The sequence below is a fragment of the Astyanax mexicanus genome, chromosome 2 (assembly GCF_023375975.1).
Source record: "Astyanax mexicanus isolate ESR-SI-001 chromosome 2, AstMex3_surface, whole genome shotgun sequence".
In the NCBI taxonomy this organism is placed as follows: domain Eukaryota; kingdom Metazoa; phylum Chordata; class Actinopteri; order Characiformes; family Acestrorhamphidae; genus Astyanax; species Astyanax mexicanus.
Window position 1 is genome coordinate 29656489 of NC_064409.1, and position 25231 is coordinate 29681719.

At 39.6% G+C, this 25231-nt stretch overlaps 1 protein-coding gene across 2 annotated transcripts in view; it reads left to right on the plus strand.

The window, feature by feature from the left end:
* Positions 1–25231, plus strand: part of ptprr (protein tyrosine phosphatase receptor type R) — a 104902-nt gene that overhangs the window by 68352 nt on the left and 11319 nt on the right. For both annotated transcript variants that reach the window (XM_007237357.4, XM_049475103.1), the window contains 4 exons: positions 3818–3928; positions 10573–10928; positions 13023–13212; positions 13420–13504. In XM_007237357.4, the coding sequence (XP_007237419.3) occupies positions 3818–3928; positions 10573–10928; positions 13023–13212; positions 13420–13504 (742 nt within the window). The remainder of the gene's footprint in view (positions 1–3817; positions 3929–10572; positions 10929–13022; positions 13213–13419; positions 13505–25231) is intronic.

Below are 25231 nucleotides of genomic sequence, written 5' to 3' on the forward strand. Positions count from 1 at the left end.
CAACCAGTAGGTGGCAGCACCACCAGTAACACGATGCAAGCAACACCAGAAGAAGAAATAGGGGTGTGGCTTCACAGCCTACAAAAGCATTGTGCAGAGAGAAAAACTCTCTCTCTGAGTTTTTCCACCAGCAGGTAAACATCTTAACAGAGAGACAAGAACATCAAGACAACAAGGCCTCTCCTTTGTTCTACCAAGAGAACATAGCATCCTTCTCTAGGCCCAAACCTTCAACATTAGAACTTAAGCTGAATGTCTGATCAACGTTTCCACGCGGCTATTTCTTTAAAGACAAGCTTGCATCGGGAGACACAGCTCGGAAAAACAAGGAAAGCGGCCAGATCCCTTTTCTTAACTGTGTACAACTTTTCCTGGATCCGAAAGAAGGACGAGCCATTCCCAGAAGAGTTACCTGGACGTCATTGAAAACCTTTCTACAAGAAGGCTGAAAATTCCCTCAATCCAGTGAGAACGAAAACCATGGATATTTTCTAACATATCCATTGCATAAGACTGAACTTTAAAACATCTGGACATAGCTCAGATAAAGAACATTTTATCTTTAAACTTACTGCATTTTTCATTTTACATAAATGTATTTTTCTTAATGAAATCCACAACTGTTTACACTGTAAACTAAAATCTGTGTACAATACATCTTTTCTCTGCATGCAAATATCTGCATGCAACACTGAAACACAGCTACTGTATTTCTAGAATCTAGCAATAGCATTAAATCCGTCTTTTAAAACAGTCAGCTTTAGTCTTTGTTCTGGCTCAACAGAGGCCACAGCAAAGACCAGCTAACCTCAGTTACAGTGGAGAACGTTTAAACTCAGCGCCATTATTCCTTTGTCCGTCTCTATCCCGCACACGTACCCGCGCACACCCGTGAGAACACGTGCGCATACTCTGCATACACTAAATCACCGTTCTTCTCTATCACGCACACACCCTTAGATGGTCAAGATGGCGGCGCACAGTAGTGCAGCGGCTTCTCACGCTCCTTGAGAACACCCTATTTGAAGCTGTTTTTATGTCAGTTCTGAACCCAACTTCACGCGCCCCAGGCGTGTGTGAGTTATAGCAGAACCAAATGTTTGAGGATTAAGCACAGTCTGGCCAGTAAAACAGCAACTATGAACAATAACATCTGAGCTACACTGGTCAGACTACAGCTCCTCCGGTGCTCCGGCATGGGGGAGTGAAACGCTGCAGGCTTGTGCGTCTACATTAACAAAGGTTGGTGCACAAACTGCGTGTTGGTAAACAGCCACTGCTTTGAGGCGACAGAACAGCTGACAGAGGCCAGACTGCGCGCCCCTGCAGTTCTCCTTCTCCCTGCAGCTGAGAAACATTATAAACTCCCCAAGCCGAACCAAGACTGCCCGTCCCTGGCAGCTCTCCTCCTCTCCGCGGCTAAGAGATTATAAATGCCCCAAGCCAAGCCCAGACTGCCCGCCCCCGGCAGTTCTCCTTTTCCTGCGGCTGAGAAACGTTATAAATACTAAATATTACCTTGTCAAACTGTGCTTCCTTAGTGTATATTTAAGGTCTTGGTAAAACGTGGAATCATTCAGAGATCTGATTTAAAACAGTTACTTAAACAAGATAGCCAATGCTAAATAGCTCTGTAAGCAGAAGTTGTAAGCCCCGCCTGTGGGCAGTCCTGAGCCAAGGTGGTCAACTCGTATTTCTGAGTCTTTTCTTTTACTAGCTACTGCAGACAGTGGAGGCTGAGAAACAGTTTTATATGCAGCATGCATATACAATTCAGAGACCTGTAGTATTTCACAAAGAACAAGAAAATGTGGATTTTAATTGAAGGAGACCTTTAATAATAGTATCTAATTTTAAGCAGGGCTGAAATAGATTATAACTGCGCTGCAACACATTTCAACTATTATTTTAAAAATTTCTTAGAGTGCAATTACTTTTTAAGATGTATTTGAGTAACCGCTGGCATGTGTGACTTTTTCCTAAAAATTCTTTGTAATTTAAGTGAATAAAGGTGCATCAAACTATATAAAATTGGTCTTGGGTCATGGAGAATAATCCATAATCCATATCAAGCTATTAGTCAGTTTGAAGCCCTTAAAACAAGTGCACTTTTACATTTTATTTTTATTTAATTTATCTTGAGAGACTTAGGCTAAATTTAAGATTAGTAAAACACTTTAAACAACACATGTTCTGAATATAACCTTTCTTCTTGAATTCAAATAAAGAATTGACCAGATTGTTAGTTAATTATTTACATGTCAATGTTGCCTAGATAGGCAATGCTAAAAAAGTGCTAAAAAAAACTGTAAAACTGTGGCATTACAGGCAATGCAGTCGAAAAAGAAGAACCGGTGCAACCAGTGCAAAAAGTTAGTCTAGAGCCTTGTTGATGCTGAAATATGGATTAAATCACTCAAATGTTTTCTCTCTCCTTCACACACACACACACACACACACACACACACACACACACACACACACACACACACACACACACGCACACAGTTGGTGACATGTTTCCTTTCTTTAAGTGATTGAAGGTAAAACATGCAGCTACACTAGTGTTTATTTCGTCCACTAAAGCTCTGTGTTAAACTTCTTCACTCAACACATTAAAATATTCTAATTTAATAAGCAATAAAACACACATGCACACAGAAAGTTTCTCTGATTTTGCTATGTTTAGTATATGTTTGAGTAAAATGAACATTAGTGGTTTTATACTATAAACAATGGACAACATTTCTGCCACATTCCAAATAAAAATATTGTAATTTAGAAAATAAGAAATGGCTGAAATAACAAAAATAAGCAGAACTTTTACACCTCAAATAATGCAAATAATATATTCACAAACTTCAGAAATCAATATTTGGCGGAATTACCCTGTTTTTTTTGTCACAGTTTTTATGCATCTTGGCATGTTCTCCTCCACCAGTCTTACACACTGCTTTTGGATAACTTTATGCCGTCACTCCTGGTGCAAAAATTCAAGCAGTTCAGCTTGGTTTGATGGCTTGTGATAATCTTTCTTTCTCTTGAATATATTCCAGAGGTTTTCAATTTGGTATTTCAATCAAAGAAACTCATTAAATAATAAAAATATTTTTTAAGTGGTCTCTTAGCTGTATATAAGGGGGGCTAAAATGTACTTTCCAAAATACTGAAACCAACTATCTGTGTGGTGTTGGTTTGTGTGTGTGTGCGCGCACTGGTGTTGTGTGGGGGTGCATGTGGGCAGAGCTGTGGGAGGAGCCTGCGGCCTTTTTCACTCAAGGAAATGTCAGTGTAGATTGGCCTCTTGAGTGTTGCACTTGTTAATCCTCACATCATCTGCCAACGCAGCACACACACTCAAGACTTGTATCGCTCAGATGCAAGTCTGGGCTGGCGACGCATTGCTGGACGCCGCTTTTACAGGTGAGCCAGGAGATGTTGGCCATTGAGGAAACTGTAGCTCAACTGTCTGACTGTGTGGGCTTTGAGATGAGTATTCAACCTAATCTGTACCACAGGGTTTATTACTACAGACAGCAAGGTTTCTGTACTTAAACATGTCCCTCCATTTAGTAAAAGAACAAAAAACATGTGCTCGTTCATGCTTAGAAACAAAGTCATTGAGCAGAGGCTGAGGCTCTGCAGTTTTTCTCATAAGTTTGCTTTGTAGCCGTCCACATTCTGTGTTTTCTGTTGTACTTAGAAGTAATCACTCGTGCAATACAGCTGCAGCAGGTTAGCTGGAGGCTTCATTAGGATATACTGGAGTATTCATTTAGCGTTTTCTTCTCTCCCCTCTCCTGTCTCTGTCTGATAGAAAAATGTTCTTCAAGGGCAGCACGAGCGGGACAACTTGTGGAACAAAGAGGGTTTCTACGCTGTGGTTATCTTCTTCACCATCTTTGTTATCATCATCACCTGTTTAATGGTAGGTCTCTCAGTGTCACACATTTTTTGCTGTGCTACACCTTAAGCTTGCTGATGAGAACGGAGGGTTTGGTCAGATTAGACTGCCTGTGGGTGGGGGTGGGGGAGATGGTGGATAATGGTAAATGCCTCAAGAAGCCCTCACTTTGCAGCTCAACCACTTCCTGCTTCACACTAATAAGACATGCTTGCCTGAGAGGGTCACACAGTCACAGGCTTTCGGCTTAAATCTAAATCCCTGCTTAAGAGAGAACAGGATTTTATATTTGCAAACAAAGTCTAAAACGCAGCATGACCTGTAGAGAAAAGGAAGGAGAGAAGGGGGTGATACTAGGAGAGACAGCACGTTTTAGAAGGAGGGGTCGAGTGAGAGAAGAAGAGAAGGTGCCAGTGACAAAAAGGACCCAAAAACAGTATAGAGTGAGAGAGAACAGAAGTGAAAGAGAGGAAAAGGAAATGAGCAGCAACCTCTGAACAAGAGACAGAGAGAGGAGGGAGAGAGAGTGCACACAAGAAAGAGGAAGTTGGTGGTGGTGTCCCTTCTTCCTCTGAGGTGCTGATGCCACGCTTCAAATGCCCAGAGAGGATCAGTACTCAGTCCCTTTCTCACTCTCTTGCTGTCCTGTACCAAAATGAACCTCTCTAACTGGTGGACCTTAATGCTTGCTTGTGCTGTATCTTTAACCTAATGAGCCGGACTGATGACATCATCATCACCAGCATGCTCCGACGGGCCTAGGAGATTAAAACAGAGGTTAGCCTGTTAAGTTGTAAGCCAATCAAAAGGAGTTGTGAGGCTAGAGCTGGACTTAGGATGGGGGTGGAGGGTGTTGCGGATAAGATTGAAAGTACAGTTAAAAAAGTACTTCCACTTACTTATTTGTGTCAAGTGTTATGTGTTGTATTGTCTGTGGCTGAAATAGTGTTTTAAGAAATTTGGTGAAATGTAAGGTGTTTTAATGTGTACAGCATAGTCAAAAGTAATGCATATAGTGAGTTCAGGTTAAGACAGTTAGATCATTATCTTTCCACATTGCTTTGTGAGCACTGAAATCCAAATATACAATTTTAGCATTTTTAATTTTGAAATCCTGGTGCATCTATCAAAAATGTCTTACCTAATGATGTATATGTTTTATTTGCCTTATTCATGTAAAAAGTATGGCCAAACAATTGATGTAGCTACATATTTGATTTATGTTTTATTCATTTTAACACTAATGCATATATCCAAACTAAACATCTGAAAAATTGAACGTGGCAGCACTAGACCAGCAGTTTCAAAATGTGCCGTAGTTGTAGAGAAGCTAATGTTATTGACAGTTTTTTTACTCAGTGTTACTAAAGCCTGCTAGACTAGCTAAACAAGATGTGTCTCATTTTGGTAATTAGCATTTAGCTAGCAAACAAGTTAATTTTCTGTTCCACCTTAAATGCAGTAGCAGAAAAAAAAAGAAAATGTATCGACACATTTGTTTTAATAATAAATTGTTCTGGATCTGTATACATTTACAGAAAACAAAATGAGTGCTAAAGATGATTATTACCTTGATATTGCATTTGTAAAACAATCCTAATAGCATATTTGTTCAATTTAAATCTGACTATAAAAAAACAAAAAAAACAATAAGGCTCTATCCTGATGTTGGGGTTATTTAGTGTTAACTGATTTGGTGTACAGTTTGCTAAATATCTTGTCTAAATTAAAAAAGTAGAGATTTTTGCATTTTTTTCTTTGCCAAATAGCTCAAACAAGCCACGATGGATGGAGAGCATTTGTGAACAGCAATTTTCATGTCTTGCCACAGATGTTCCTTCTGAAGAAAAGCATCCCCACAGCATGAAGCTGCCACCACTGTGTTATCGCAGTGGGGATGATGTGTTTAGGGGATTGTGCAGTATTAGATTTGGCACACATGGCGTTTTGCATTTAGGCCAAAAATTTCAATTGTAAACACAGCAGCTTATCTATATGTTTTCTATATGTTTCTATCTATATATCTATATGTTTTCTGCATTAGCAACATAGACTTTTTATGTCTTTCTTTTGACAATGCTTTTCTTCTTGTTACTTTTTCATAAAGTCCACATTTGTGGAGTACACAACTAACAGTTGTCCAGTGGAATGACTCCCACCTGTGCTGTGGATCTCTGTAGCTTCCTCAGAGTAACCGTAGGCCTTTTGGCTACTTCTCTAATTAGTGCTCTCCGCTGTCAGTTTAAGTGGTTTGCAGTTGTACCATACTCCTTCCTTTTCCGGGTGATAGATTGAACAGTGTTTAGTTTTTAAAAACCTAACCCTGCTTTGGACTTTCTACAACTTTATCTCTGACCTGTCTGGTGACATCATGATGATGTTTGATTATTAGTGTTCTCTAAAAAACCACTATGGTACCTAAATTAAGAATAAATAACACACAGGTGGAGTCTGTTAACATCTCTCTCACATCCAAACAAAACCTTTAAACCTAAAATATGACAAAAGAATCCATTTTGATTCATAAAATCAGTGGTGATACCCAGCCTTACTTCCAACCGTTTTATGCAGAACATGGTTCGTTGCTGATTCTGCTATTTATCTCGATATTCATATTGCCTGTATTGTTATAGAATGTCAGGTTGCTCATCTGCCATGTGTTTCTGACTGTAGAATTGTATTGCTTTAGTTTTCAGTTAAAATGGAATGTCGGTGTTACAATCAAATTGTGAAAGTCTTTCTGATGGTTGCAAAACTGCTGGTCTTGCAGTTACAATGCACTGGGAGAAAGAAGTACTGAAGGTTGAGCACCCATGGAAGCACCCTGCTAGTTGACAGTTCAGAATGAGCCTCCATACTTCAGATTTATTTCAGCATTGTTAGTGTCTAATTAAAAAAAAATTAAAGTTCCTTCATAAAGTTCCTTTATAGTCCTTTATGCCTTTACAAAAAGGCAGTCTGCTGTAATCAACTAATTCTTTTAAGTTTCACCTCCAGTTCATTTAATCACAAATTATATGTATATAAGTTTTTTCACTCTTGTGAAAAAGAAACAAACGTCTTCCGGACATTTACAGTTTTTATTATTTGGAATTTACAAGGGAAGTGGAAAATCCATCTTTATGCAATTCTACAGAATAAAAGCATAAATCTGACATTTTTTCTTAAGACCAAACCAAAAATTCTGAGAAACATGTTAATGAGCAAGGCCCAGAGTTTTCTTACTTACAGTATTTATGCATTTTAGGACCTTTCTTACATTACCACAAGATGGAGACAGTTAATTCTCCTTTTGACTGCAGCACTTACAGGTCAAGACTTAATGTCTTCTCACATTGAAAAAAAATATTTCCCAAACCAAATGTTTAGTTTTCTGTTTAGTTTAGTTTCTATGGATTGTGAAAACTATGATTTTCTGTAGCCTGTTTAAAATAACTAAAGGCAACACATGGCAAAAGATAGACATTGCTTAAGTATTGAAAGTTTGAAGATTTCGTAATACGTGTACTATTCATTTCACTATCAAAGCTCTGATGTGAAAAAAGATGTCTTAATCTCCCCATCGTCCACATCTATCTCTCCATGTTTGTGGTTGCTTACTTTGTAGTAGTTAAAGCTGCATAAACTGAAAGTGTTTAGCAGGCATTACATGACATTACAGACCGTTTGCTTATACAAAATGCAAACCCAAATCACCGCACTGGCTCACACACTGTTAGTTGTTAAGAAATTACAAGTTATTTTGCTTGTGTGGTTTCAATATTTTGACAAACGTATGTTTCGTTGCTACAGACAGTATGACCAATTTTTGAAATTTCACAGATAGGAGATGAAATGGCAAATGCCACACATTAAACTCCAAACATGTATTAATACATCACTGTATTGTTACACTTGTGCAAAGTAGAAAATAGTACAAGTACTTTTTTTTTTATTGAAATAGTGTATTTTAGATTTTGTGTGTGTGTGTGTGTGTGTTGTGTGGGGGTGTTGTGTGTGAGCACAGCTCTGGGACGAGCCTGTTGCCTCTCTCACTCAAGAAAATGTCAGCAACACAACTAATATCTAGAAATAAGACAGCTATGAAAAAGATTTTGGCAGTAAATGTCACACTGGAGCACCAGACCAAAACAAATGCTTCATAATCAGCCATGCCATTCCTGGTTATATGCCATTTTGTATAGGTTTTTAATCTATATTTAGTGAGTGTGTTTCATGATCTGTGTTTGAGAGAACACTGGCATCTTTCGGTGAATGCTGCTTTTCCAAGTGTCTTGCCTGTGTTCCGATGTTCTAACCTGTTTTGTGAGATTCAGCGTTACCTGACTGCTTTGCTGCAAGACTGGATCAATGGATCAAGTAAAAGAAAAGCCCAGTCAGAAGCTGTTGTCACATATGAACTCCAGATAGTTGAGTCTGAATTTTATGCAGGGCTGTTTTTCACATTTCTGGTTTAGAGAATGGGTGGCACCTGTATAGTGCATGCAGTTGGCATCTAATTAACTGCTGTAAATTCTCCAGGAAATTACCTGTTCTAATTAATATCTAATGTCTCATACAAATAATAGACATTTAACTTTACATATGGTACCGTTCTGGACACACCTTCTGAACACATTCCATGTTTTTTCTTTTCTGGGTGGTAAATTAATACTGAAGTCATCCAGAGTCTGAAGAAACACATAAGGAATCTTTTGTAAACTTAAACTATGCGAAAAGGTGGGCTCCTATCTGGGATTTCTGAGGCTGGTAACTCTGATGAACTTATCGGGTGCAACAGAGGTAATTAACCTTTTCTGAAGCAGGCCTGATGAGAACCAGTTTGATCATAGATTTTTGATGGATTGTGTGGCTGCACTTGAGGATGCTTTTAAAGTTCTTGAACCTTTTTGGTTAAATATTTTTATTTTATTTATTTTTATGTATAAGAATATTTTTTATATTTTTAATAATTTCATCAGTTAAAAAAAAGTACATTACTCATACTGTTTGTAGCTACAAAAATACAAATGCTTTTATATTTTATATTTATGTTTTTTGGGTGTGCAGTTTGCAGTTTGGCTGCTGCTATAAGCAAGTCTTGTCAGGTATGCGTGCCAAACACTTTCAGTTTATGCAGCTTTATCTACATAGTAAGCAACCACAAACCTGGTGATTTTTTGTTGAGATAGATGTGGAGGATGGGAAGTCAAATAGGGCTATTCACTGTATGCCAACTCTACCTCTTTACAACACAACTGATGCTCTCAAACACATTAAGAGGTAAGAAAATTTAATTTAATGAACTCTTAACAAGTTCAGCACAGCTGTTAACTGAAAGCTATTCCAGATGACTCTACCTCTTAAAGCTGACTGAGAAAATCCAGCCAAGATGTGCTAAGCTGTCATCTAAGCAAGAGATGCTACTTTGAAGAATCAAAAATATAAAACATATTCTAGTTTAGTATTAATGAATCAGTATTAATCTACAATGCAAAACATTTTATTTGTATTTAGGTAATGACTGGTACTTAATGCACCTCTTCTAGAAGATTTTCAGAAAAAAGTTTGGGTTACTGTGCATGTGATATAGAAGCTATAGGGAACTTTCCATAAACAAAAACAATCTTATAGTTAGCAATATGTAGCTGTTTACAAGCAAACATGTAAAGACAACTGACCATTGGCAGGAAGTATTCAGGCAGAAAATAAAGAGGCTCATAGTCTATATTTTAACTTTAATTGCTAGTTTTAATAGCTGGCTAGTTATAGTGAACAGCTTCATGCTGGGGGGCTTTAAACAACTTTCACCAGTGTCTGACATTAGGCATAGGGGGAAATTGGTTTATGTTTATCTGCTCTAAAAGAGTCCTGTTCTGTTGGTAATAATTTTCTATATCAATGAGACAAGCTGTCTGGTTCAATCGGGGCAAATAAATGTATTTAGGCTGTTCACATACATTTAAACCTATAGTCATATAGTGTCAGTAACCATATTACCAAGTACAGGGGTTGGACAATGAAACTGAAAGACCTGTCATTTTAGTGTGGGAGGTTTCATGGCTAAATTGGAGCAGCCTGGTGGCCAATCTTCATTAATTGCACATTGCACCAGTAAGAGTTCAATTAGCAGGGTAAGAGTACAGTTTTGCAATATATGTTTGCAAAATATTGCAATGCACACAACAATATTTTTGACAAACCAGAGTTCAAAAGAGGACAAATTGTTGGTGCACGTCTTGCTGGTGCATCTGTGACCAATACAGCAAATCTTTGTGATGCATCAAGAGCCACGGTATCCAGGGTAATGTCAGCATACCACCAAGAAGGACCAACCACATCCAACAGGATTAACTGTGGAAGCAAGAGGAAGCTGTCTGAAAGGGATGTTCGGGTGCTAACCCTGATTGTATCCAAAAAACATAAAACCACGGCTCCCCAAATCACGGCAGAATTCAATGTGCACCTCAACTCTCCTGTTTCCAAGAGAACTGTCCATCAGAACAATAAATTATTGTGGTCTAAAACCTCGTGTTTCAGTTTCATTGTCCAACCCCTGTATATATGACATTGCATAAAAACTATTCATTTTCAGGCAAATGTGTGTTGATTTAGGCCTTCAGTTTTCACTGTGCACCTTTGATAATCTGCATTAGCCTCAACCAGAATGTTCTTTCTCTGTCTCTCAGGTTCTTTACCGCCTGAAAGAGAAGGTTGAGTATTCAGACAGTCAGCTGAAGGGGCCAAGTGTGCTCAGTCAGGACATTCACTTGGCACCAGTTGCCGTGCATGAAGCTCAGCCACCACTGAGCCAGACAAGCAGCATGGTGCAGGCCACTCCAACTCTCAAGCCTGCCTGCACCACCATAACCTCTGGAGCCCCCACCACCACCCTCAGCCACAACCCCAGCATCCTACATACACACGCCACCACCACTGTATCTGTCCCCCACAGCGCCCCCTATCCCGTTGTGCCTGACATCAAACCCTGCCTGTCCTCCAGCCCCTCTCCATTCAAGATGAAGCCTGCAGGCCTTCAGGAGAGGTAAGTAGACTGGTTAGTTCATTATGCGTTCAGAAAGCTGTTACAATGCTTTCTTTTTATGTTCAGAGGGAAAACAAATGTGTGGTAATATTGAGTTTTTGGAGATGATTTATGTAATGTTAATAGCTTTGTAAAAATAAATTAGAAAATAAATAAATAATTAATTTCTTTTCACCAAAATGTGTGTGAAATTTGCTCTACTCATTTTGCTTTGGCGATATGAAGCTATGAATCTGGACAGTAGTATCAGCAATAATCATTAAACTTTAGAAAATAAAATATATTTAAGTTTCCCCCTCCCTACATATTTTGGTGTTTTCTGCTCACAACACACCTGATCCAACTAATTAACTTATTCACAAAATCTACCTGACATGAACAGGGAGAAGTAGTTCAAATGTGTAGAACAGGACCAGAGCTGAGAAATGGTTTTCATATAGTGTCAGAACACACGCAAGTAAATAAATGTTTCCATTTTTGATGATGATGATGATGATGATGACGATGCTGATCTACCAGTAATAAAAAGATGGGCATAAAGAAACTGCCAAGAGACTGCACACGGATCACAAGAATGAAACAAACCATGAGAAGGGAGCTTGAACAGTGCTATGTTTGTTTAATTAGCTTTTTATACACTTGATTCAAACATAATTATTATATAGGGCGCCGAGTGGTCCAGCGGTCTAAAGTGCTGCCACTATGAGCGGGAGGTCGCGGGGAACCCCCGCTCATGCAACTTTGCCTTCAAGCTGTCGTGCTCAGAGGGAGGAAAATTGGCCCTGCTCCCTCCGGGTGGGTAGATGGCGCTCTCTCCTCACATCACTCCTAGGGTAATGTCCGCAGCACAGGGTGTCTGTGAGCTGATGAACCGGAAGTCCCTGCGCTTTCCTCCGAGCTCGCTGGCTGCTCGGTAATGCTGCATTAGCAGCAGTTCAAAGAGAGGCGGTGGCTGACTTCACATGTATCAGAGGAAGCATGTGCCAGCCTTCACCCTCCTGGTGTTGGATAATTGGCTGTGCTAAATTAGGGATAAAATGGGAAAAATTAGAAATAAAAATTATAAAAAAAAAACAATTATTATATCAATGATAACTGTTTTATGTTTTTTGTATCTTTCTCATTAAATATTCTTTTTGGTGATGCATTCTGCACTGTGGGCTGTGTGTCACGTCCTTGCTCTGTTTCCTGTCTGTTCTCATGTCTGTGTGTCATCCCCACAAGACCCGTGCTCCTCTGTGTTTCTTCCCCAGTAGTTTTCCATTCATGTGTGTCCAATTTGTAGCTCCGCCCTGACCCCAGATGTTCGTGTTTAGTGTGTGTTTCCTGTTTGTATATATAGTCCTCCTGTGTCACTTTGTCCTCATCGGTCTTTGCACTAACCCCTGTTGTTTGACTTTCCCGCGTTTGCTTTCTCATGTTCATAGTCATTGCCTTTGTTTATTCCTTGTTTATGTTCTTTACCCTGTTTAGTTTAATTCTATCTTTTTTTAGTTCCTTGTTTTTGTTTTGTTAGCCTCCCCGTTGTTCTTATTATTATCTCTGGTTTGTTTTGATTTATGTATTTGTTCCATGTTTCTTTGTTTTTTCGTTATTTATTTAATAAATCATTCTTACCTGCCTCCACATACTCCTGCCTGGCTATTCCCTGACACTGTGAGCCATATTACCAAACCTATAGAGCTAGCCCAAGTAAAAAACTCATCAGTAATTTCGTCTTCTGGCAGATCTTATCACATACCTGTACATTCATGATACTAGTATTCTTTGTTATTATAGTATTCTTTGTTAATAATTATTTTACTATCTGTGTCTTTTTGCCTACTTTTTTGGCCTTGTACCTATAATACGTCTAAGTTAAATAGCTTATTTTAGGTTATACTTTTCAATTGCATTTTGTTTCATGTGTATGTCCAAAATTGTGCATTCAGACAGTTTTGTAGAAAACACATTTTAGATGTTACATGACACCATGGGCACTGAATGAGTGCTCTAGCATGGCCACTAAAAGCTCCGTGGCAGGGGTTGGGAACTGTTGACCAACAAAGTCAGATGCATCCCACCAATGATATGAATCCAACTTCTTCTGCTCAGGCGAGGCTCGAATGTTTCCTTGGTGCTGGATATGAGCGCTCTGGGCTCTGTGGAGCCTCTGAACTGTGGAGAGAAGACTCCTCGGGAGAGGGCTGCCCAAGAGTACTTAAGGTCGGCCGGCCGAGCTCTCTCACGGCAGCAGCTCCGAGATGTCACACTTAGCACACAAGCTCTTCAAGCTGAATTTGCTGTGAGTGAAATCATCACTTATCAAGTAGAATCAAACTTTTCATCAATAGAACATTTCTCTACTATTATATGATATTAAGTTTAAAAAAAATAATGCCAAATTTTCAACAGAAAATTATATTTTGTTTTGTTTGTTTTTTTATATGGCTTAACTGTTGTGATCTATACAGAGTAAGTCCATTGTTTGCTTCTCTTTACTTCTCCCCAGGAAATTCCAATGAATTTTGTGGATCCAAAGGACCTGGACATCCCCAGTCATGGAACCAAAAACAGATACAAGACCATTTTGCCAAGTTAGTACCTTGCAACAATCTTAGATGTTCAGCTTTATCATTTTCTTGTAGGCTGTTACCCAGGCAAGGCAACATTTTTCTGCATTAGACGGATGGCCTGTCACACTGAATGAAGGGGATCTGCCTTGATCAATACAATGCTATATCAATGTGCCCAAATACATTTGGCAAAATAGTATACAATTCATTAATAATAGAAAAGGAGACTCTCACTCAGAGTTATTAGCCTCTAAATTAGTGATTCTTCAGGCATATAGGAATAGATACAAGTACAGTGTAAAACTAGTACCTCAAGTTCTCATAGTAAGGCAGAGAAAATTATTTTCCAGTTTTCCAGTAGCTACTAACTAATATTATTATTTATTCCTTCATTTCAGAAGAGTGTGGAATAGAATTTGAACGTACAGTGACAGTAAACATCAGACCTACCATCATGTATGAGTAACCAACATTATTTGAGTAATAATACATGTGTTGGGGGAAATCAATATTGATTGTCTTTCCTTCCCTGCAGAACAAAAAGGGAATTTGGTTAAGATGTCTTATTCTGATTAGGCTTATTGTGACACAAGCAGTGCTGAGTAGAGGAGAAAATGGATGTTTTAAACAAATTTCTGATTAATCTCTGATTAATGAAATTTTATTTGTGTTCTTTTATGTTTTCTTATTGAGGATCAAATTTCAAATCACCTTATGTTCTCGTTTGTTACGCGTATGAACAAATCAGAACTTTTGACAAATATTTAAACTGTGAGAAAGATAAAAATAAGAAAATGAATACTATTTGCAAAAATATTGCAAACAGAAGTATATTAAAATCCACAGTAAAAGAATGTAAATATGTGAATATGTATCAATACAGATCTGTTAGTCTATTGTATATAGTGGAGTTCTGGGACACATTATAGGTGGCTGTAAAGTTTAGTTTAAAGTACAAGATGTTCACTGTGTTTGAGTGGCAAATGTGTGTATTTTGAGGCTTTAAGAGAGGGCAGATCCCTGATGGCATTATGATTGTCCTGGGGTATTCTGACATAATCCTGATCCACTTTAAGGACTGCAGATACACTGATAGGAGACCAATACTTGAAAAATACAGTGCACATTTGTTAGAATTTGACTAGAAGCCAGTGCAGTCCTGTCCTGGTGTCATTAGATATGTGTTTAACGAAGGCCCGATCTGAATCTATGATAACACCAAAGGGTTTACTTACTTTTTTCAAGTCAAGTTAAGTAGTTTTATTGTCAATACTGTATATGTACAGGACATACAGAGAATTGAAATTACGTTACTCTCCTTCCCAATTTTACAGCAAGAGTACAGATAAGTACAGATAATAGATAATAAAAGAGAATGGGAGACACTATGGGTACAATACAGCAGGGACACAAATAGACATACATGAGACAGAAACAAGGTGCAGTAGTGTGGGGAGAAATAGATATATAAATATAAGTAAAAAAAGAAATAGATATATAATATAAAAGAGTGGGAGACACTATATGTACAATACAACAAGACACAATAAACATACGTAAGACGGAAGACAATAGTCCAATATTGATGGTGATTGAGATGGAATGACAGTATAAATAGAACCCATATAACAGTAGTGCAAATATGGTATATTGGCTGGTAAGGCCAAGGCTGGTAAAGTGAATGAGTGCGTAAAGTACTTAAAGTTCACAGTTTATGGGGAATTAAAGTGAGTATTGACAGTGCAAGTAACTGAAGCCATGGTGAATGTCTCTCTTTCCCTCTGCCTCACTTATTCTTTCTCTGTCTTTCTGTATGGCTGTCACTCTGTCTCTCCCTCTCTTTGTCTGCTATTCTCTCTCTCCCTGTCGCTCTTGCTTGTTTACAAACAGGGGAATAGACGACAATGGAGGACAGTGTTAGCGTCATTAACTCAAATGCAATGCAGGTTGTTTTAAATATACACAGTAGGATTTTATAAACACAATTTTTTTCTTAATACAAAATAAATATTTAGAAGATGAGACAAGACAGCAAATGTAAAATATCCATGTAGAATGTAGTTATGTAACGTGTCTGGAAACAAAAAATCAACTACACTGTATCACAAAAGTGAGTACACCCCTCACATTTCTGCAGATATTTAAGTATATATCTTTTCATGGGACAACACTGACAAAATGACACTTTAAAACAATGAAAAGCAGTTTATAAGAAGCTTATATAACAGTCTAAATTTATTCTTCCCTCAAAACAACTGAAAGTCTGAAAGAGCAGGTTGGTCGTCTGAAGAAGCAGAGTGCACATGCTCAGCATCACATCCAAATGCTGTCTTTGAAAGATGCTGGAGTGCTGTCAGCATTGCTGCAGAGATTGAAGAGGTCTCTACGCTCTAGGGACTCTACGCTCTACGGACCATACACTGCCAACTACATCAAATTGCATCACCCTAGAAGGGGGCCTCTTCTAAAGTCTGTACACAAGGAAGCCTGCAAACAGTTTGCTGAATACATGTCAACAAAGGATATGGATTACTTGAACCATGTCCTATGGTCTGATAAGCTTTCTAAGCAATATTAATTTGTTTGGTTCAGATGGTCTCAAGCATGTGTGGCGGCAATCAAGTGAGAAGTACAAAGATCAGTGTGTCATGCCTACAGTCAAGCATGATGGTGGGAATGCCATGATCTGGGGCTGCAGCAGGAGTGCAGCAGGTGTTGGGGAGTTACATTTAATTGAGGGACACATAAACTCTAGTATGTCCTGTGAAATACTGAAGCAGAGCATGATCCCCTCCCTCCGTAAAATGGGTCTAAGGGCAGTGTTCCAGCATGATAATGACCCCAAACACACCTCTTAGACGTCCACTGCTTTATTGAAGAGGATGAGGGTAAAGATGATGAACTGGCCAAGCATGTCTCCAGATTTAAAACCCAATAGAACATCTTTGGGGCATCCTCAAACGGAAGGTGAAGTTATTTAATGAAGTTATTAGGCAGACATATGCCTTTTACAAGAAACTCACCTAACAGATACTGACCAACACAAATTGAAGTAATCCTGTTTTAAACACATATCTACAGATCATTATAACTCCAAACAAAGAGGTGTAGCAATACTTATTAGCAAAAACATTTCTTTTACCACAACACCACTATTGCTGACCCTGAAGGACAATTTATTATTATAAATATTTCTATTTTCAGTAATACATCAACTGTTGAAAATATATATGGCCCAAATATTGATAATCCTGCATTCTTCCAAAACCTCTCAGATCAACTTTTCAACCTTTCAGATTCCCCAATTATAATTGGCGTGATTTTAACTAGAGATTTGCGACTCAAACTCAAGTCGCACTTAAGTCGCAGACGCAGAGACTTCAGACTCGTGCCCAAAAGACTTCAGGCTTGACTTGGGCTCGTGTTATGAGACTCGTGAACAATCATTGTTTTCTTTTTTTGGCGTATGGGAAAGGAGGAAACTGTGGATCTAGCTTCCTGGACCGATGTTATGTGGTACACACGTTCTGTTGTTTATTTACATTTTAATTATTTCACTAGAACCGTCAGGCTGCCGCTGCTCCTTCTGTTCTATAGGTGTTGCGTCTCATAGCTTCTAGCTTGTTGCTAGTTTCTTTGTCATTTAGCTTACAGAACTTCTCACTGGTCTTTTTAATGAATGTTGATTTATTAATTTTATAGCTGTAGCTAACTATTTTAAGCCAGACAGACACTGTGATTTTTTTAATCGAGCGTGGACAGCTCATCTGCACGTTTGAATGGTTTGTCCTGTAGGAAAACGCACGTGATTTATATGCTGACAATGTAAAACTCACCTTTTAACTACAATTCTGAGATATATACGTGCTGTACTTCATCATTTCTGCCCCCAAAACTGTCCATTATCTTGCTTGGAAGAAGCGCCAAATCCCAGCGAGGTGCACAGCGCACTGATTAATCCACCTGCGGAGCTTGAAACGCACAGATGAGCTGTAACTTTTGGATCAGCACAAAAATAATTTGATTACATTAAAATATAGGTCTATATCACAGACAAATTATTATTGTTATTGATTTTCCATTCTTTTAAAGAGCAGGACTTTTTTTCGCCAGAAGAGACTTGTGACTCCTGCCTAAAGACTTGTGAACATGTCTGATTTTAACACAGTCATGGATCTAGATTTAGATAGAATAAAAAACTCAAAAAGCACACGCAATTAGAAATCGACAGAAACAATAAAACAGTTCATTCGGGATTTTGGTCTTGCTGCTGGTTGGCAATTATCACACCCAAACACAATAGAATTTACATTCCATTCACTGGTTCATCATTCCTTTTCCCGCATAGACTTTTTCTACTTAGTAATTCAATTAATCAGAACATCACTCATACACAGATTCACCTGATTACAATAAGTGACCATGCCCCTGTCTCAATCATATTAAAAGAAGAACAACATAAACAAGCTTTTAGGTGGCTTTTCAATACATCCCTACTAAACGACCCAGAATTTTCCACTTATATTGAGAGGGAGTGGGCATCCTTCCTTGTTATAAATGATTCCCCAGAAATCCGGTTAACAACCCTATGGGAAACTGCTAAGGCAGTTTTAAGAGGTAAACTTATATCCTATTCTACATATGAGAAAAAAAAATAATAATCAACTCCACAGAAGAAGCATACAAGAATTAAGAAAGCATAAACTCCAAACTCCGAACTAATAAATGAAAGAACCAAATTTTTACAAAAAAATGTGAATACAGTAATAAGTCAAACAAATTCTTATCATAAGAAACAAAGAAAACAAAGAAATCATCATTCCAGCAATCAAAGACCCAACAGGAATGATCACACAGAACCCTGAAGAAATCAACAGAACATTCTGAAATTACTTCACAAATCTATATTCGTCAGAACACGACTCAAAATTGGAAGATATCAACACCTTTTCGGAAAATATTAATCTACCCAAACTAACAGAAGAACAAAAATGTACCCTAGATGAACCTCATTGAATCTCATTAGAAGGAACCCTCCAAGCAAAGTCCTACTTCACTCATTTCCTACTTCACTCTTATGGGGATTCCTGTTTTGTTTACTTTGTTATTACGAAAGCAAGAACTTATCCGACCCTGATAAACCAGTGCTGTTGTTACTGTCCCACCTGTTAACCAGTTACAGCAGCCAATCTAGAGAAAGGGTTGTCCTCCCCCTTTAGGCTGTGTACATTTTTGCATTTAACAATCTCTTCCTGTCATCTTATTTGAACAATACAATTAGGCTCAAGAACAACTTGTTCCCTGAAACTGGCTCGCTGTAAGGGACATTCACTCCATTATGTAACCCCCAGACTTGGCTGCTTGGCTTGTTAACAGCTTCCGGTTTTGAGGATATACTCAGTGCAAACAGAGGATGTGTTCTCTTATCAATATGCACAAGACAGTATTCCATCCGCCCTTTTCACAAGCCTGATTAACTGTAAAAATGTGAACCAAAGCGAACCAAAGTTTTTGAACCAAAGCCTAAAGAACCTGGGATGCAATAAGTGATTCTGATTTTGTAATGATCAAATAAGTAGTGATCACACTGCAGTTCAAACATATTTGAGTATGTTGCAGTGTTCTAGTTTTGTGTTTGCATGGTCTTGGGGAGCCTAACTTTACTCCACTGTGTACTGGTACTGGAATGTCACTAAAGCCTCTTGACCTGACTCTTAATAAGGCATTAAAATAATTTTCAAATAAAATGTATTTATATAGCCCTTTACAGAAATGTGAGTGATCGTGTGCAGTGGGAGAACAACAGCACCAGCATCTCAGTTTACCACAATTCCCCATGTCCATGAACCCCTGAATCTACAGCAACATCTTAACACCTCATTCCCATCACAATATGAGATGAGGGGTCCTATCTTACACCCCCTCAACATTCTATTTTCATACCTTGCGCACGCATCGTTAAAATAGAGCTGGATTTTAGGAATATATTAACGCCGATGGGCGTGGTGGTCTGAAAATGATGTGTGTTCAGGTAAATTTCTGTTGCTATCTTGGCGGTGGAAAATAAAGCTGCACAACTGACCGGGATAGACCCCGAAAAAAGTCAACAGTCAGCCGCGCAACCATGACTGGATCACCATGAACACTGTTCTCCCCATTCACTATACCACAAACCATCACTTCTTTACCACAGCGAAAAACAGCCTTCAGCAACTAACTATACAATAAAATGTACTTAAACCCTCAAATCTCTCAAACCCTGTAGTTTAGGAAAAAAAATGGAAAGGAAAAAGCACTTTAACTGAATATAAATTTTATTTTATTTCACCTTGCTATTATTTATATGAAATTTACTTAAAAAAAACAAAAAACATGAAAGCACATTGCCATTGCTCTTGTCTTGCGCTGCCCATCAATTATTCAAAACTTCAAAAACTGTAAAATACACAAATCTTTAAAGCTATATGTTAGCATTTGTTTCTTATCACAAGGTCACATTTATTAAAATATAAAATATATTAAGTCATATACTGGTATCATTAGTATGTGTGTATTGAATGCTAGATCTGTATCTATAATAACATCAACATTTTTAGCTGCTGAACCAAATGTGATTTAAGTAAGTAAGTAAGTAAGCTTTATTTATAAAGCACTCTTTACACAGCCTCCACTGCCCAAAGTGCTGTACACAAAATGTCTAATGACTACACATACATACAACCAAAACTTAGGTAAAATAAATCACTTAAATAACATATTAAAATAAAAATCCCAACATAAAACAGAAATAAAATAAATAAAAATAAAAAGTGGTAAAAATACAAATAAACTAAAATGCACAACAATAAATATAGGATAAATCAACCTCTCAATTACCACAGTAGCTCACTAATCAAAAGCAAGTTTGTATAAGTGAGTCTTTAAACCTGATTTAAAAACCGAGACAGAAGTAGCTTGGCGAATAGTGAGTGGCAGACTATTCCAAAGTCTTGGGGCATACACTGAAAATGCACGATCACCTTTAAGTTTCAAACAAACCCTAGGAATGACCAATAAATTCTGTGCTGATGATCTCAGAGAGCGCTGTGAGACTAAGGAGGTAAGCAATTCTGCAATATAAGAGGGTGCCAGACCATTTAATGCTTTAAAAACAACTTAAAGCACTTTAAACTGAATTCTGTATTCGACAGGTAGCCAATGAAGTGAGGCAAGGACTGGTGTTATATGTTCTCTTTTCTTGGTTCTTGTCAATAATCTGCATGCAGCATTCTGGACTAACTGTAAGTGATGCAGAAGGGACTGGTTAATCCCGATGTATAAAGAATTACAATAGTCTATTTGTGAAGAGATGAATGCATGGATAACTTTCTCAAGGTCAGAAAAACTGAGAAAAGGCTTTAGTTTTGCAATGTTTCTGAGCTGGAAGAAACTACTTTTTACCACAGAGTTGATTTGTTTAGCAAATCTGAGGTCTGTGTCGAAAACAACATCCAGATTTCTTACTGAAGACTTAACATATGATGACATGTGATCAAGGTTATTAGAAACATTGTTACAGAGATGAGAGGTACCAAAAATAATAAGTTCTGTTTTGCTTTCATTCAGATGCAGGAAATTGACAGCCATCCACGTCTTGATGTCCTCAAGACAATTCTTGAGTGACATAAAGGAACCATTGTCATTGGGTCTAATAGGAAGATACAGCTGTATGTCATCAGCATAAAAATGAAAATTAACATTATGCTTCCTAATAATTTGACCTAACAGTAGCATGTATAGCGAAAAGAGGATGGGCCCTAGAATGGACCCTTGTGGAACACCACACCTCACATCAGCAGAAGAGGAATAGCAGTTGGCCAAATTTACTGAAAAAGTCCAATCTTCAAGGTAGGATTTAAACCACTTCAGGGCCACACCCTGTAGCCCCACCCACTGTTTTTTTTAGATCCAATAACATAAGGATGGCGCCCTTTCCTGAATCGACAGTTAGTAAGAGGTCATTTGTCACCTTAAGAAGCGCAGATTCAGTGCTGTGCATAGCCTTAAAACCAGACTGAAAAGTCTCAAAAACACTATTATGGTTTAAGAATGGTAGAAGCTGAGAGTACACAACCTTTTCAAGTAATTTAGCTAAAAATGGCAATTTGGAGATTCGGCGATAGCTACTAACAATTGTAGCATCAAGATTCTGCTTTTTAAGCAAAGTAGAAACTACAGCATGTTTAAAAACTGCAGGAACCATACCAGTGGCTAGAGAAGTGTTTATGATATCTAAGACAAATGGTCCTAGGATATCAAACGTGGCCTTAATCAGCTGTGGGGGCATAACATCTAGTGGAGTGGTTGTTGGCTTAGTGCTCAGCACTAAATCTCTAAGTTCTGACATGGAAACCAATTCAAACTCTCTAAAAACACCTATGCATGATGGAGGAAGTGAACAGTCAAAACCAACGGAGGGAATAAGAGACCTAAAAGTCTCATACTTTCCAATAAAAAAGTTTAAAAAATCTTCACAAAGGCCAGGAGATGGGTGTCAGGTTTAAGTAACTTGTTAATTGTGCTGAACAGAACTTTAGGTCTGTTACAGTTTTAGGCAATTATGTTTGAGAAGTATACTTCCCTAGCAGATTTAACAGCTTGCTGATAGTAACATAAACAACTATGGAACATATCAATATTTACTTGTAGTCTGTATTTTTTCCATTTCCTCTGTGCTGTTATACACGCCTGTCTAATTTTCTGAGTGGCTGGATTTAGCCAGGGCTGGGCTTTACATTTGAAACGTTTAACTCTCAAAGGGTCAACAGAATCAAGAACATCTGAACAATTTTGATAGAATGAAGTGACTGAATCATCAACACAACTGAAATTATGCAAGTCATGCGTAGATAGTTTTAGAGAGTCAGAAAAAACCCTGGAAAAATCACTGGCTGTGGATGAATTGATATGCCTACACAGGCGACCTAAAACAGGAGCAGGGAAATTCCCAGAAAAAATAGAGCTAAACACTACTGGCCTGTGATCAGAGAAAGTAGCCTCTTCAATAACTAAATTGTCAATATCAATTCCAGTTGAAAATACCAAATCAAGTAAATGACCTTGGATATGGGTTGGTTTCTTTACATGTTGATTAAAGTTAAAAGAATCCAAAAGCTGTGTAAAATCATTAGCCTGATATTTAGCAGGGCAGCAGACTGGTAGTAGTCTGGCGCTGTGAGAGACGGCTGCCTCTCCAGTAGCTCCGTAGTTTTGTAACTTTTTAACCTCTTTTCCGCACTTTTTTCTACTTTCTTGCTCTTCTAAGGAAGACATATTGTGTTTTATACATATCCCACAGATATTTTTAACTCTAAGATGCAACCAGAAGGCAGTTTTCTCTCTTATTTGAGAGAGGAGCTGCTGGCGCTGAGAACAATGGGGCGAGCCGGGATACGCCATCTCATCCCGGCGGAGCTGAAGCGGAGACCCAGGGGCTCCAAGGCTGGGGTTAAGCTAAAGGCTAAGCTAGCGGACAATCGGCGGTGCTGCAAACCATCTGTTCCCTCCGTTATCATGGGGAATGTGAACTCGCTGCCGAACAAGATCGACGAGCTGTCTGCACTGAACAACCAGCGGATTTACCGCGAGAGCAGCTTGTTTATGTTTACGGAGACATGGCTATCACGGCTAGTACCGGATGCTAAAGTGGACCTGCGGGGATTCACTACCGTGAGAGCCGACAGAGGCACTCTGCATTAAAGCATGCGGGAAAAGCAAAGGTGGGGGACTCATCATCTATGTCAACAATCGTTGGTGTAACCCGGGACATATCTCTGTAAAGACGGTCTTGTGTTGTTCGGACTTGGAGCTGCTAGCAGTTAGCCTGCGGCCATACTATCCGCCGAGGGAGTTCAGTCACGTGATCGCCATCTGTGTTTACATTCCGCCGAGCGCAGACGCAGCCGCTGCATGTGAGAGGATTCACTCAGTCACAGCAAGGCTGCAAACACAGAACCACAATGCTTTTATAATCATCTCCGGGGATTTTAATCACGCAACATTGGACTCTTGCTGCTTTATACCAGGTTGTGGACTGCCCGACCAGGAACAACAGGACAATTGACTTGCTGTATACTAATGTAAGAGAGGCATACAGCGTCACGCCCCTCCCCCCACTGGGGATGTCTGACCACAACCGGGTTCATCTTCAGCCAAACTACATCCCCCTGGTTCAAAGATAGCCCCCAACAACCAGCTCCATCATGAAGGAGAACAACATGAGGGAGGTCTGGGAAGGTGTGAAAACCATCACAGGCCACAACTCAAAGACCAGAGTTGCAGGGGGAACAATGGAGGAGGCAAACAGGTTGAACAACTTCTTCAACCGGTTTAACCAGTCCACCCCCCCCCCCCCCCATACTCTCTACCACACTGCAGTCATCTCTTCCTGTTCCCTCAACACCTCCCCCCAGGCTTTCCAGCAGTTTCTTCCCCCCAGTCTCTCCCACCCAAACACACACTCCATCATACATCACTGCAGACCAAGTCAGGAAACAGCTGAGGAGGCTCCACCCCAGGAAAGCAGCAGGCCCAGACAAGGTGTCCCCCCGAATCCTGAAGAACTGGGTGAACCGTTACAATGGATTTTCAACCTGAGCCTGCAGCTGGGGAGAGTGCCCACCCTCTGGAAGACATCATGCTTAGTACCAGTTCCGAAAAAGAACCGGCCCAGTGAGCTGAATGACTTCCGACCGGTGGCACTCACTTCACATCTGATGAAGACGTTGGAGCGGCTCTTCCTCTGTCTACTCAGACAGCAGGTGCAGCATGCCCAGGACTGTCTACAGTTTGCATACAGGGCAGGTGTTGGTGTGGAAGACGCCATCCTCTACCTGCTACACCGAGCCCACTCACACCTGGACAAGGGGAAAAGCACAGTGAGGATCCTCTTCTTGGACTTCTCGAGTGCCTTCAACACCATCCAGCCCCTTATGCTCCAGGATAAACTGGATGGGATGCGAGTGGACCCCTACCTGATCGCCTGGATCTTCAGCTACCTCACTGATAGGCCGCAGTATGTCAGGCTGAAGGACATCACGTTTGACACTGTGATCAGCAGCACTGGAGCACCTCAGGGCACGGTGCTGGCCCCTCTCCTCTTCACCCTGTACACCGCAGACTTCTGCTACAACTCTGAGCTGTGTCACATTCAGAAGTTTGCAGATGACACAGCCATCGTGGGGTGTATCAGGGACGACAACGAGGAAGAGTATAGAACTCTGGTGAGGGACTTTGCTGTTTGATGCCACAGGAATAATCTGCAGCTCAACACCTCAAAGACCAAGGAGTTGGTTATTGACTTTGGGAGGTCCAGACCAAGGTCACGACCAGTTCTGATTGAGGGGGTTGAGGTGGAGGCTGTGGACTCCTACAAGTACCTTGGGTTGTGGCTGGACAGCAAGCTGGACTGGACATGTACAGGAAGAGTCAGAGCAGGCTGTACTTCCTGAGGAGACTGCGGTCCTTCAACATCTGCAAGAAACTCATGTGGATGTTCTATCAGTCTGTGGTGGCCAGTGTCCTGTTCTACACCGTGGTGTGCTGGGGATGCAGCATATCAAAGAAGGACTCATCCAGGCTGGACAAACTGATCAGGCGTGCTGGTTCTGTGGTCAGCATGAAGCTGGACTCCTTGGTGACGGTGGCAGAGAAGAGGACTATGGACAAACTGCTGAACATCATGGACGATGCCAGTCACCCTCTGCACAC